The sequence below is a fragment of the Nothobranchius furzeri genome, chromosome 2, assembly GCF_043380555.1.
Source record: "Nothobranchius furzeri strain GRZ-AD chromosome 2, NfurGRZ-RIMD1, whole genome shotgun sequence".
Lineage (NCBI taxonomy): Eukaryota > Metazoa > Chordata > Actinopteri > Cyprinodontiformes > Nothobranchiidae > Nothobranchius > Nothobranchius furzeri.
The window spans coordinates 5,161,756-5,177,315 of NC_091742.1; the positions used below are offsets into that span (position 1 = coordinate 5,161,756).

The window sequence follows — 15,560 nt, forward strand, 5'->3', positions numbered from 1 at the left end:
GACACCTAAATATAAGTTTAGTGTTTTCCTTAAGATGTGAGAGGGTCACATTGGTTATCCACAGCTTCACCTACTTAATGTTCCATCCACTATTAGCTCATTAGAGCACTTTTTGTGAAGGGTCATTTCCATTTTCAACATCAGCAGGTGTTTTATTGTTGTTTTTTTACATCTGTGACAGTTGCAACATTGAGAATGTGAATGTTATCTTGTGACTTTACTGACAGCGGAAATAGTGGCTCTCTGGGTGAGTGATCCTACCTGGTGGCTTGTCCTCAAACACAAAGGAGGAGGCGTGTATGCCAAGGCACATCTAGTCTATTTTAGGTCAGCTGAGCACGACTGATGAGGTGTGACAGAAAATCACCTCGCTGTGTGAACGACGCCTTCTTCTCAGACAATACTTCTGTGAAACGGCTTTTGTTGGATTCAGAGCTAAATACGTCCAGAGGACAATTTGTGCAAACGTCTCAGTGACCGATGAAAGAAAGAGCTCGGTTCAGTGCCTGAGTGTGTTAAAGAGCACGTATTTTCCAAGTTCTTTAGCTCAAGCAGCACTATTATTAGCCCCCAACAGCTCCCTGCTCTGATCTTTTGTCACTTTTCCAGAAAAGAGTTTAGTTTTTGTTTTCCCCTCCATCCAGAACAACGTGTCACCGGTAATTCCTTATCAGGAAAGCTGCCTGTGCCTTTGGAATTTGAGGCAAAACGATAAATAAGATAAGTTACTTTTGCTGCGCAGAACCAGAGTTCAACACGGCTATGAAGCAACAGATTATAAGAAAATAAAGTGAGTTGAAATAGGGATTGGTTGGCTTCTGATTTCAAAAAGGAATGAAAAAATGTGTTATTTCTTTAAAATTACAGTGAAGTGCAGATCAGCATCTAAACGCAACATTTCACTCAGGACATCTAAAACGTTCTTTGGGTATAAATTTAAACTTTGCTTCTAAGTGAAAATTCATCAGACATAACTGATAGAAAGTCAAATTTAGAGCATCACTTTTTAGATACTAACTGTTAATTACGGCTTAGCAGAGCCTCCGAGGAACATCTTAAATTAAAGCTTTAATCTCCGTTCCTGGCTAACTGATGTGATGACCCGAGGATCTCGTCACACATTTGCTGCTGAGTCACAGTTAATCTCAGCGGGCTCCTTCCGTTTCATGCACGATGAAAAGGCAAAGAACAAACATGTGCAGAGTTAAACAACAGAGGTCCAGCATCACCTCTCAACTAGTTTTGAGCTTCAGAATTGAGTCACTTGTTTTTACCATTTTAGGCACTTTATGCAAACCAGTAAAAGTAAACATTTAGTGCTGGAGATACAGCGAGCCTTTGAGTATTTAGCTCTCTTCCTGTTCCAGAATTTTGTTTGCTCACCAAAGAACAATAAAAGGAAAAGCTCCTTTAAGGTAATTTTAGTGATAAATTTTATTACTTTACATTAAAAGAATTACTGAATAAACCAAAACATGGTGACATTCTGCAACAGATGTAATTTCATGTACAAACTTTACCCCCAATAACTAAATACTTAAAATTGTGTTGCCTTATAACCGAATTTTCAGCTTAAGGTGTCAGATTGGAGTAAACTGCATTAATTGCCTTTTTTGTGGAGGAACTTTATTTGTCTCACCAAGATTTTCAAACAAATGCAGCTTTATAACAAAACTTCCTAATATTTCATACTAAGTATAAGTGACTTATTTATTGTTAGTCGCTTTTCTCTTCATAAAGGGTTAATGCTGCCAAGGCCAAATAACTTTGTCTGAGAAGTGCTTTAAGGCTCAGGTCAGCTGTTTAGGATGTGCTTTAATTCAGTTTGAGTCAAGCAGGCTGGATAATCCCAGCTGTGTTCCTCCTCGACGGTCTGACCTCGTCAGAGCTGACCCGCTGTCTCAAAGATCAGAACAGCTGACGTAACTTCAACATAAACACACGCTCGCTTCGGCTGCTGATTTAGCTGAACAGGTCAGATTCTTTAATTCACACATGTCAAAGTCAAGGCCCGCGGGCCGAATCCAGCCCACAAATGAATTATCTATGGCCCTCGGGATGATATTTGATTAGTATTAGAACCAGGCCCCCACAATGTGGTTGAAAAATTGGACCCAACCCAGAAGTACCAAAAATTGCAGTTCCACCCTCATCCGCTGCATGGGGGCTGGTGTCAGAAGCGAGCAAATCCTCATTGACTCCCATGTTAAAAATACCAATTTCACAGTAGAAATAATTTTATTTTATATAGATTTATTCTATATTTTTTCATTTTACTATTTGAAGCAGTAATTGGTAGGATAATAGAGCAGCACAATAATGCATTTTCAGTTTATAATGCATGCAGTTTCACTTATGCATTTATCTTGATATAAGCAACATATTTTGTTTTTGAAGGAAAATTGCTTTTTTGCTGTTTGCCTGTTGAAAATGCTTTCTCTTTAACTTACTGACAGAGCCATAAGAAAATATTACTTTATTCATTTAATGTACAGGACATGATTTTTCTTTGAAGGCAGTTTGTTCTTGTCTGTGTGCCTGCTGAAAAATGTTTTCCTGATTATTGATTTAATCATTAAATAATACACTGTGTTAGGCCTTGATTCAATAGGCTACGTGCAATCATTTCATGTTTTAATAAACATTGAACCAGTCCGGCCCTTGGCTTATAGCCAATTTGTTTTTTTGGCCCTCTGTGTATTTGACTTTGACATCCCTGCTTTAATTGCTTCAGTGCTAAAAATGTGTATTTGGATAAATAAATATTGTTTCTTTTGTGGATTAATGCCAGATTAAACCCAGTCAACATAGATGAGCAGCATAAAGATGCTTGACTAATTATATCGTTAGATCTTGTAGCGCATTAATGAACCATTAAACCCACGTTTATTATAAAAAAGGATTCCATCAAGTTGAGATCCAAAGTTTATAAAACTGAGGGGTCAAACGTGGGAACATGTGAACAGGTGAAGTCAATAAATAAAATAAGAAGTCCTTGTATCAACGAGCCTGCATGGAAATAACCAGATGACAACAATGAGAAAAGAAAAACACAACAAACAAGAAACCGGATGATTAAAGAAAACCTGCTGACAGCTGAACTCAAATAAATGTACTGAGAAAATCACGTTTTTGAGTAAATGATGAGAAATAACAAAATATATGAGGAAAACGCTGAGGCAGGAGGTGGACCATCACTGTGTGCAAATATTCAAATAAAACAGGAAGTGGAAGACTTATATACGTCATTTCAGTACGGTACAGTATGCAGGTATGTATTTTTGCTTTGGTAGAGCAGAATTATTGTAATTTTGAAAATAGCATCACGTGTTTTCCCTGCACGTTCTGACACATCCAACCTCCCTGCACGTTCCCAGCTGACCTACTGCTGCGTAATGTGGATGTCGAAGCAGAACTTTCGGGATCTTGGAGTCAGGTGAGTGGTCTTAGCTGGACCGGAGGCTATTTCTAGGGCTCAGCCTCCAGCAGCATAATGTGCTATTTGTTTCCTCTGGCGTCAGTGGTTTTTCTCAGAGAGGGAAAGAGGGATTTTATTTTCAGATGAACACACACACACACACACACACACACACACACACACACACACACACACACACACACACACACACACACACACACACACTTTATACAACAAACAGAACTCTGTCTACAGTAAATATGTCCATCCTGGACTCCCACACAAACCCCCGACAGATAAACCGTGTTGCTCCTTTGACCTGTCACATCTCAGAACATTTATTTTCCTTTTAAAGCCTTGGAGGTAAAGTCAAAATAAGATGACCTTTGACCAGAAACAGCACATCCAAAGGTCCCATTTTAAGGATAGAAACACTTTCTGGATCGGCATTCATGTCAAAACAGAACAAAAGCTGAATATTTTTATCTGAAAGTGTGATCCTGAATCTGTTTTGGTCACAGATGAGACCCTGTCCCTCTCCTGCCATGGCTACTCCAAAGACCCGGAGCTGGAGAAGAAGGTGGGGGCGCACAGGAGGAGGAGTTACTGGTTGAGGTTCAGGTGGTCCAGTTTGCGTAAAAACGCACGGAGCACAAGCCAAAGACTTATGAAACAGCACTCCGCGCCTTGCACCTCCATGAATGAGCTGTTTTCAGGGGAGGAAAAAGAGGAGGATTCAGGATTTACGGCCAGAAAAAGAGCTGAGCGCGCTCCGGTGGTGCGGCGCAGCTGAGAGATCTATCCCGGTCCAAGACGCAGAGCGGGGCGAACTTCTTATGTTTGTAGTCAACTCAGGCAACGGGTTCTTCTAAAAAGTTAGAGGCAGCTTGTTTTCAGCAAGAAGTAGAGAAATGTTCAAGAAAACGAAGAGTAAAGTCCTTGTGGATTATGCGTCAGAGGAAGACGACATGTCTTGGCACTACCATCACTCCTACAAGGTAAAGGAACAAAAGCCTCGAGCGCACTGGAGCCTTATAAATGCTGCAAGGGAAGGAAAATACTAAATATCCCAGTCGCATTTGATGATTTTAAGTTTAGAAATAATGAAATGAATAAATAACTTCACTCATAGAGACATTTTAATGCGTAAAAGAGCTTAAAAAGTGAGTTTATGGAAAGCAGTAGGTTAAGAAGTGGGTCAGGTGAAGAGAAAAGGCTGAAGAGTGAAAAGAAAATAGTTTTCTTCATTTTAGTGATAACTCAGTACATTTATGTAAGGTCCAATCAGAGTTCATTTTTACACATGTGTGCATTTTTTAGATTTTAAAGGTCAGAGTTTTGACTGTCAGGCATAAATGTCTCTTTGTTGTGTTTATCTTATTCCCGCATGTCCCAGATGAGCATCAGCAGAGTGTACGAGGTCTAAAAAAGTCTGCAGCTGGGCTCTGTCATGGTGTCACAGAGGGGGCATGAGGGAGAACACAAACTGTCATGCAGACATATAAAAAAATTAACAGACATCTAGCAGTCCTGACTCACAAGACTATGACGTGACCATTTTGGGCCGCTGGTAAAGGTTGAACTAACTCAGCAACATCAGAATTGTCTGAGGAGCTCTCTTCCAGTCAGATCCTTAAATCCCCGTGGTTAGGGGCCAATTCCATTTCCCAGTTTCTGGCTATAAACCAGTGAAAGCTCACTGGACTGACTTTACTTCACAGCAAATGCCAAATAATCTGCAATCACCATGCTTGTGTCATCTAATCAAATGACTCATTTAAACTTTGAACTTAACTGAGGGTTTTAGGACATTTTTGAGGATTTATATCAAGCATCAGAAGAACAGAGAGAAATGTAAAAGTAAATAGAAAAGAAAAACATCTCTTGTGATAATGTTTAGATTTGTGACTAGATGGATTTTATTGGTTCCTGCTTCAGCTTCCGTCTTGGGAACCCCCCACGTGCCCCTCGGTCTGAGGACCTGCTCCGAGTTCTGTCTGGGAGGCTACCTGTACCTGTCACGGTTACTTTGTTGACAAGAACTGCTGTGAGATCAGACCAAGTAGCAACCCCACCTCCAGCGTCCTGGGAAACTCATCAGGGCGGTCTCCACAATTCACCATGGCTTTAAAGTATATCCAGGGATCAGGAGGTTGGGTGATAAAATGTCATAAACGGAGGAAAGAGGCTTGATTTAACCCAGCAGTCGTACAGGATGAAGCCAGGACCAAGGTTGTGATAACAGAGTCTGGAAATGCAGCTTTTTTCTTCTTCTTCTGCTTATTTAAATAATGTAGCTTGTTGCTTTTCATACTGAACCATGGATGCTACATTTTGTGTCTTTTAAGTCTTGATCACACAGAAATACTTGCTCAAATTTTCAGGATTAAACATGTCAGATTATATTTTTTACATAATTTGATATAATTTGATCAACTATAAAAACAATAAAATTATCCATAGCTGACTGATTTTTATTAAAATTTAACACCTTAAAGACTGAAAAACCAAAACTAATGCGAACATGATCTGTGTTGGTGTTTTGAATTGGAACAGCTGTTTAAAATTTGACGCCTCATCGCCCACGACAGATTGATGATGTTACACTTCCTGTTTATGTCCTGCTAACACAAGGAAAACCCTAAATGTCATAAAAGGTCATTCGTGTAATTTATAGAATATAGGCTAGCTTTTAACCAAACAAAATATTAAAAAAAAAAAACAATTTCTGTTCCTCACCGGGTCTTTAAATGATCCACAAACAACCTCAGATAAACAGCTGCACATGACATAATTTACAATATCTTCATTTATTTAGGTCGTAATACAGAAACAGAGCTTAAAAAACTAAATATAACCATGTTTCTGTTGTTAGGACATAAAAGTAGCAACCAGCTGTTGCTTATCAATTCTACATGCTTTAATAATCCTCGGCAGCGGTGTGGATGGCAGAGGCTGACGTTTTAGTAGTGTGCTGCTGTGGAGCATGCAGGCGTGTGTTAACACAGGGATGAAGGAGGACACTGAATGAGCACTTGTTGCCCATCCAACTGGGAAAAGGTAGAGGTTCGCTTCCATTACAAATCCATCATTCTTGAAATTGCAAATGAAACCTTTGTGTTATAATTTAGTTTAAACTAGAAATATGGTCAGAAAGAGACAGAACAAGTATGTTTTTTTAAACGGTTGTCTGGGAATAACCTCTGTTCACTAAAAAAGTTTGCAAATTTGGACCTGAAAAACCACAACAACTGTGGAAGTATGTCCTTCGGACAGATAAGGCCAATGTAGAGACGTTTACCCATAATGCACGTCACATTGTTTGGAGAAAACCAACCGTATCAGTGCAAATATCCCACTTTTATAAGCACGGTGGTGGAGGGCTGATGATTTGGGCAGGGCCTCCAAAATGTGAATCCATTTGTTTGACGGCTAAAGCTTGGAACAAAATCTGTTACTTAAGATAGCAAACAGCAAATATAAATGATAAATGACCCGCACTTGTATAGCGCATCTGAGAGTAAGGACTCCAAAGCGATTTACACCACAGTGTATCATTCATCCATTCACACACACATTCACACACTGATACATCCCAAGGACTGGAAAAAAAAAAACATGTTCTAATGTTGCAGTCGAAGTCCAGGAGCTTTAAAATGCTCAGAATAAACAAAAAAAAACAGCTGATGTTATTAACATTGGTCCAAAACAGTTTTGTTTTTATGAATTATTAGTTATCCCCCCTCTGATGGACTTAGTTTGCTCCCTTTCATTTGTGTCAGCAGGCCCAGTGGGTACCTGAGACACGTGCTACATTGGATGCAATGATGTAGAAAAATCGAATATATTAAAGGATCAAACAGAAAAAAGTGTAAATGAATGAACTCTGTAAAAAGATTCCCGGATATTGTTTTGAACAGACGTTTAACAGCTCATCATACCAAAATCCGTCATCTTAAAATCAGCTTCCATTTGTGTTTTTAACTTTTTAAGGTTGTAATTTTCTAAATGTTTCTTATTTTATACTTTACATTTTCTTCCGATGGAGACTTAAAGGGATGTTTTCCTTTTGGGAATATTTAAAATCAGCGAATTTCCTAAAACACCCTTGTGCTGTAGCGCTGTGAGACATTCCTGAGCTCCTGAGAGAATGTGAAATGTTGTGTTTGAGGACTTTGAGCGATCGATGAAGTGAACGATGTGTCTGTGACATCAAAAAACAAACACAGCAACATAAAACATTAAAAAAGGGGGAACATGTCTTGTTTCCCCTGATGAGTGAAACAAGAGCTCCTCTAATCTTTCATCAGGACACTTCCCCCCTTTCTAAAGTTAGAATGATTTTATGCTTCAGTCGGTGTGTCTTTGATCTGCTTATGCGGCTAAATCCTGGCAGACTTTGCTCAGACTTGTCCAGCCATCATATTCCCTTCTCTTTCCCATGGAGCTGTTGGATGTTGGAGGAGCTTTGATCCCAAAGAAGGAATTCTGGCTCGATTTCAGGAGAGTCGAGGCTGAACATCTGACGCTTTCTAATTTCTCTCCTTTGACGGTTTCAATTTTGCTCAAAAATCTTTGGGCTAGTCTAAATAAAATGCTTTCATGTGTTCATGACAAATGTCAGAAGGCTTCTTTTTATGTAAATTTGGGAGAAAATTGTCTATTTATTAGGGAAAGATTCAGTGCTGTCGGTAACAAATTAGGTAAAAAATAAGGTTCCATGAGTGACAAATTTGTACCAGATTGTTCCTTATTTAGGCGTAATAATAATTTTTTTTAATTCATAAAAACACTTGACATCATTTTATAATGACTGAGATTGAACCTCCCCCGAGAATGCATCATTATCTTCTTCGTATGTGTTTTTCTGTGTCTTAATGAAAGCAACAGACTGCTCCAGTGATTTCATGTTATGTGGATTTTTGATCATTTATGAACATTCATCAGATTTCACCTGGTGCAAACATTGTTTCTTCATTGATTAGATTTGCGTTCATCTTTTTAACATCTTAATCTAACAGCTGAAATGTCTCCTCGGCCTTCATTGGTGTCTACAGGAGCGACTCGTCTCTAAATCAAACAAATCAGCTGTGTTTGCATCTAAAACGTGCAGGAATCATGCGCATGGAAGCAGATTGAAGCGCCAGCACATGTCAGCGCCACTTTACTAGGACTAACAGGGAGCAGCCCGGTACTCTGAAGTTACAAGTGCGGTTTTCTGGCCACAGAGGGCAGTGGGGTCTGAGCGACATTTCATTAATCTTGTAAAGGGCCATTTTAGCACATACTGGGTCAAGAAAATTATTTAAAAATATGAAAAATTTGCACAATGTGCCTTTAATGTAGTAAAAATCAGCTTTGTATGGAGGTCCATTCAGGCTAGCTGTTAGCTCATCGATCTCATCAGACTGAAACTCAGGAATGAAGCTATCGACCACATGCAAAATAAGAATGATGTATTTTATTACAGATTATTTGTTCAAGATACACAGTGATTTTATACTGCGTATGCTACCTGTTTTATAATAGGTAGCAGTCTGTCATTCACACACACACACACACACACACACACACACACACACACACACACACACACACACACACACACACACAGACACACACACACACACACACTTTTCCATTTATCCATCCATTTTTACAACACTTTAAACTTGAAACACTTTTCTCTGCTGTGGTTCAGAGTTTCTATTTGTGTTACCCCCCTGATATTGTGTGTGTGTGTGTGTGTGTGTGTGTGTGTGTGTGTGTGTGTGTGTGTGTGTGTGTGTGTGTGTGTGTCTCAGGACAAAGACATGGGGGAGGAAGAGGAGGAGGAAGCCGGCACTGCAACATCAAAAGTAATCAGCTGCTTCACAGTTTTATTATCTGCTTCCAAACACACAGAACAATTTCACTTTAAAGATATGTCCTAATCATTCACATTAGTATCCTTAGACATGTGACCACACCCACAATATCACTAATTATCACTGAAAGACAGAAACCAACAGTGTGCATGTCCTTTAAACGACATCAGTACAGTTTCTACTGAGCACAGAGTGCAGCTGATGTAAAGCTGGAGGTCCATAGGGCTGCTGAGACTGCAGTGTTTATCTGTAAACACACCAGCTATCACTCTTTTTAATCCTCAAGCTTATCTTTGAAGAACTGCCCAGTTTCTTGTTGTGGTGCATATTTGTACTGTTATTTTTACCCTGTGACAGACCACACCAGACAAATGAGGTCATGGGGATCATTTAATTGACTTTTTGACCCACTTCTGCTGTTTTTAATGCTTCATTTTTGATGGCGATTGTTCTTAATCCAACTTCAGACTGTTTGAATATATAGAGGGGAAATTATTGGACTACTTTACAACATCCTGAGACCTGAATTTGTATTTGGTGTGATTTAAAAGAAAAAATGTGAACAAAATAAATAAAAAAATACTTTTTTGACAAACTTCCAAAAGAAAAAAGAAAGAAACAAAATAAAAAAAAATTTAAGCTTAAAGATTTAAGGAGAATAAAATATATTAGTTAAAAAGCTGAAAATGATTTAAATATTTGTCGGTAAGTCACAGAAACAACCACACACACACACACACACACACACACACACACGCACGCACGCACGCACGCACTCACTCACACACACACACACTTCTGATCCCTAATTATCTGTGTTTGTACTTTATCTCGCTGCTCATCAAATTAAAACAAGCTGAAGTGAATCAAAAGCACAAGTCCAAACATACATCAAGTTGAAAGAGTTGAACCACATCAGTTTTCAGACCAGATTATTAAGGTAACACCTGGCTGTGAGGTAATCGGAGCTGACATGTCTACATGCAGGTTGAAAACCGTGCTGAAGGGAACATTTGTTAAAGACATTTGTAGTTGATGAAAGGTTTGTATTTTAATCTGTGCGTGACGTTTTTTGCCTACTTTGAGCTGATTTGTTGGTGTGTCGTTTACATGAGCAGGTGATTTTCTTTCATCACTCTGTTCATAAAAGACGTGTCATCTCCTAATCTGTGCTGACAGCCACGCAGAGCTGTGGACTGGCCTTGTGTCGGCTCTGAACTCTCACCTGTAGTGAAAAGACGTGTTTGAGGAGCATGTTTCCCCCCATGCATCCTGTTTGTGGGTGATGGGATGGAATGGTTGGGCCGGAAAAGGGAAGGAAATGCAGCATTCTTTTAAGGAGCTGTGCTTTTTAGCCTGAAACAATCACCGCAGAGTAAAAACAAGGCTGAAAATATCCACCACCGGCTCCTCGGACACATAGAAAAACTCAAAAACATCATTGTTTTATGCTCATATTAGGACAGAGGAAGTGCATTTCATGGGCTGAATTTCTTTAACACATTTATTTGTGCTTTTGTGCACTCATGTGTCCCAAATGTCAAAGAAGTTTTAAAAGGTTGCAACTTTTAATACTGATCCTAATATGGACATGAAAATTTTTACAAGATGCGCCTACACTCTCTCATTTGCTGTGTGAGATGCATTGTTAGAAGAATTTAGTAGAATAAAAGTCCTGTTGTTCTGTGAGGCACGGAGCTGGAGGTAATGATCCCCTCACACAGCGAGCCAAACGGCTGTTTGGTTTAGCTTTTTGGGATTACTGATCACTGAGCAGCTTTGGATCTGCAGAGAGCAGTGAATAAACCCTTCTATACATGTAAGTGCACACACACACACACACACACACACACACACACACACACACACACACACACACACACACACACACGCACGCACGCACGCACGCACACACACACAGACACACACGCACGCACGCACGCACGCACGCACACACAGACACACACACACACACACACACACACACACACACACACACACACACACACACACACACACACACACACACACACACACACACACACACACACACACACACACACACACACACGCATGCATGCACAAAGCTAGATTTTATCACACAAAGGCAGAAAGGTTCCCCTTTGCTTTATTTTACCTCAAACTACTGCAAAGCCTCTTGCTTTTGACACAAGTCCAAAGTTCTAAAATAGCTTAGATTACGATTTTTAAATATTTACTTGGTGATAAACTTTTTCAAACTCCTGCAGCTGGTCTGCCCACAGGCATGTCGGTTCCAGAACAGGTGAGAGGAGGAAATTTATCATGGTTATCAACAAATGATGATGGCTGTTGACTGGTTGGACAGAAAAAAATTCTGCAGAAGGTCTTCATGTTTGGTTTGGGAGATGCATGATTTCATATCCAACTTCCAATCAAGAAAACAGGTCTTCGTCACTTACTCCACTCTGACATCACCTCCTCAAGTTAAAAACACAGGAACACAAGAAGCTCCTGTAAGAAAAAAAGGACATGTGGGTTAAACCGTTAAACCCAACCATCAAATAATATGTTGTGTACCAAGCTCAGAGCAAAGTAAAGGCACACACGGATGTGAGGAGGGGAGGAGGAAGATGAGGAAGAGGAGGAGGTGGAGCAAAGGGCGAGACCTTGGCAGCTGAGATTGGGAGTTCTTTTCTGGTGAGAAATGGAGCCAAAACGTTGCCTTCTTATCGCTGATAAGACACATATCAGCACTCAGTAGAAGGCTGTGAAGGAAGGGAGGAAATTTGATGTGAAGGGAGTCCCAGGAGTTTCAGAGGGAGCACTGGAATGTGCTCAAGAGCCAGGTAGACAAAAAAAAAACTGAAAATTTGACAATTGTCAGACCAAACAAAAGGTTTCTTTTCTAAATTTCAATAAAAGTCTCATAGAGGTAACAAACAGTGGCGTGTCCAGATCTTTTAAAATGGGGTGGCCCAGGTGAGGTCCAACTTTGTGCATGGGTGGCACCAATGGTTAGGCTTTCTTGTTTTACCCCCAAGCCTTTTGTGGACAATGAAAAAGCCTATTTAAAGATAAATTAGTGTGGTGGCACCTGGGGTGGCCAATCAGATTCCAAGGGTGGCATGTGCTACCCCAGGCCACTCCCTGGACACGCCCCTGATAATAAACAGTGTAACACCCTCAGATCTTTTTGTTTTGCTTTTTCTTCTTGTCAGGAGGCCAAGGTGAAGAAAATCATGTCCAAAAAGGAGAGGAGGGAGAAGAAGATGTTCTCCTCTAAGGATGATGAACACTTGCTGTTGTCAGGAGGAGTGAAGCTGGCCGATCGCAAAGGGTGAGATGGCACACATAACCACTTTATCATCACTGGCTCGGAATGGGAGTAATTTCTGGCAAGAACGGGAACCAAGGCCATTTACACATGTAGCCGGGTTGTCGTAAAGCCGAGTGTTCCCCGCCCATCTAGGAAAAAAAATCTTGGGTTCGTTTTCAAAAATCAAGCGCTTTGTGAAGCACATTCATAGGCACGTCAAGCCTGTAGGTGGCAGTAGTTCTTCAGCATCTTTGTCATAAAATATTAGCCTGGCAAGCCATCCAATATATGTGATGATATAGTCTGGGGTGGGATTTACGGTTGTATTTTAAACCATCTGCATGCTTTTGGATAACAAACAATGTGACATACTCACCCCTACGGCTGTCACTCAGCGAGGCAGTCCACCATACTCCATCAAAGAAGATGCAAATACATCCTTTTTCGACATAAACTTAAGTACACCTGTCTGCTCTTGAGTCAAAGAAAAGCACAAGTCAAAATAATCCAAAGTTGAAGCCAAAGCTGTTTCAAATGAGCCGTCGCCATCTTTGTTTTTTCAGCAACATCCCGCCCACCAATAGAGTTCTGTGACTGGACCGCTACAAATGTCAGTCAATGATGCAGTCCACCATACACGTGGAAGAAGCAGGGAAAAAGATGAAAATACATTTTTTTTCTAAATTGGCCAGCCACAATACTGTCCGGCGCTTCAGAGGTGCCAATGGAGCATCGCTAGACCGACATGCAAAGCTAAATTATTTTTGCTTCGGCAAATGACGGTCCAGATTCTAGGCGAGTAAAACATTGCTTGGTTGTGAAACAACTACATGACCGGAAACTCGTCATTTGCAACAAATTTATTTAAATCAGGGTTACCAAACTAGCAAACAACTAGCAAAACTGCAGAAAGATTGAAAGAAGTTAAAAGCTGTTTATTTTTCAAATTCATCATAAGTACTTAAGCTGGATTAAGTGAAGGTATTGGTAAATGTGCAGCATGGCACACCAGTCAAGAGCATTTTCAGGCCAATATATCAACTCTTTGTTGCTAATGCTGGTTAAGTGTTTGAATAAAAACATTTACACACTTGACTAGAAAAACAGAGTCACACCCGTCACTAGTATTTGTTTATGTGGAATCCTGGGCTTCATTTGCCAGCAGCTATCTTCTACCTGCTCAGGAAGTGGAATATGTATGGAGAGGAAATCCTCCATTAATCACGTTGCTCTGACAAACAAAAGGGAACTCCTCCAGAGCAGCCCTAGTCTCCTGTGTTGAGACGTCTGATAAACAATGGTTCCCGAGCCACTCAGTCCTATTTATGGTTACGGTATCCGAGCTCCACATAGTTCTCTACAACGGACCCTCCTAATGCAGAGTTTTCTGCTCTTTGTGTTTCTCCAAAGGCCTCAAAAGAAAGCCAAGGAAGGTGAGAAGGAGAAGAAGGACAAACCAGACAAGGGCTACTGTTTCTGGGACAGCGTTACCATGACAATGAGACAAATCTCACCTGCTAAAAAGTTAGAGAAGATGGAAGGCTGGGAGCCGCCCCAGTTAGGGAACCTAACTGAGACAGTAAACGAGGAACCCTCCATGGAGAACAGCCAGAAAGGGGAGCTAGCGGTGTCACTACCCAACTCTAGCATTCCAGTGGATTTACCGTCATGGGGCGGTCGAGGTTTCGAGGAGGACTCCTCTCGTTACGCCAACCTGACGGATTCCAACGAATCAGCAGCTGCGGTGAGATGGACGTCTCGTGCCAAGGTCAAGTTGGCTGGCATCAGCAGGATAAGCAGAGGGATTGTGTCTGAGAGTTCGTGGGGGGGCTTTAAATAGTTGCATTCTACCTACCTCTGTTCCGGACCCCTCCACGTTCTGAGAGGGTGGAGCTAAGTTCTGCCTGTTTTTATAGTCTAGCTCTGGACCAGACCCATGTCAAAGTGTAGTTCTCCACAATCTGACAGGAAGTGCCTTAAAGTGCTACACCAGAGACAACCACTAGGTGCTCGTTCGAAACATTACTTTTTGTTTTTAGTTTAACATGAATGTAGAAACAAAAAGAAGCTGAAGCACCCCCTTGTGGCCGGCTGCAGTAAAAGTTAGAAGCCCCACCCACTTTATGAAAAAAAAGTATTTTTCTTTTAATATCTGATGCTTGAAAATACCATGACACACATGCACTAAACAATAAAATGAAGGGGAACTGGTAAAGGCGATATTTCGGCTTCTCTTTTTTGTTGTTCAACTTTTCCTCTTATTGATTCCCGTTAGAAATAAAATGCAAACTTATGAATTGCTATTTCCCCCTAGAACATATGCCATTCATACTCAGAATCCCTCTTTCTGATCAGTATGAAAGCCACTGGCTAAGATGATTTTAAAATATCAAAACTGAGGCTGCTGACACCTTTTTATACACAATCAGTAACACATTAAGTTTGTTCTTAGTGTCGAAGGAAACGGTTTGTGACAGTAGGAATGAGTCACACACTGTAAAACATCTTATTTTTAAATTATTTTGAAAGAAAATAATGTAATTGCTGTTTGAAATAATATGCAAGCTTGCTACTGAAGGTGTATTTAGCTAGTTTTCACTTCATTTTCATCTGTAAAGATGCAGCACAAGACTCAGGAATATAACCTGAAACAAAACAATTGCCCCCTGGCAGCAGTATGCATTCTAACCCCTGCCTCCTCCATGTAAACGACATTTTCTGTATTCAAAAATAAAAGTAAACCTCTCTTATTTTCTTTTTCCAGATCTGAACTTTTGTTTTAATTCTCACCCTGCTGCTGTATGTTCAACTATTGATTTTTCTAATATGTTTAGGTGTTTTTAGTTATTTAATGCTTAAAAACACATTATTGTGCACAGAAGAATAGGCTGGACTCCACATCCTGAAACTTGGCAGGATCTATTAATATATATATATATATATATATATATATATATATATATATATATATATATAT

General features: G+C 40.2%; 1 protein-coding gene across 2 annotated transcripts; it reads left to right on the forward strand.

Moving 5' to 3' along the window:
* The first annotated feature begins 4,089 nt into the window (after window positions 1–4,089).
* si:ch211-225h24.2 (testis development-related protein) lies at window positions 4,090–14,801 on the forward strand. Of its 2 annotated transcripts, XM_015947342.3 has the most exons (4): window positions 4,090–4,416; window positions 9,223–9,276; window positions 12,486–12,604; window positions 13,994–14,801. In XM_015947342.3, exons 1-4 carry the CDS (start codon window positions 4,330–4,332, stop codon window positions 14,421–14,423), a joined length of 690 nt encoding a protein of 229 aa, XP_015802828.1. In that variant the 5' UTR covers window positions 4,090–4,329; the 3' UTR covers window positions 14,424–14,801. The 2 variants fall into 2 exon arrangements, with proteins under 2 accessions (XP_015802828.1, XP_015802829.1); XM_015947343.3 differs by lacking the exon at window positions 9,223–9,276 and having other exon boundaries at window positions 4,185–4,416.
* Window positions 14,802–15,560: the final 759 nt, after the last annotated feature.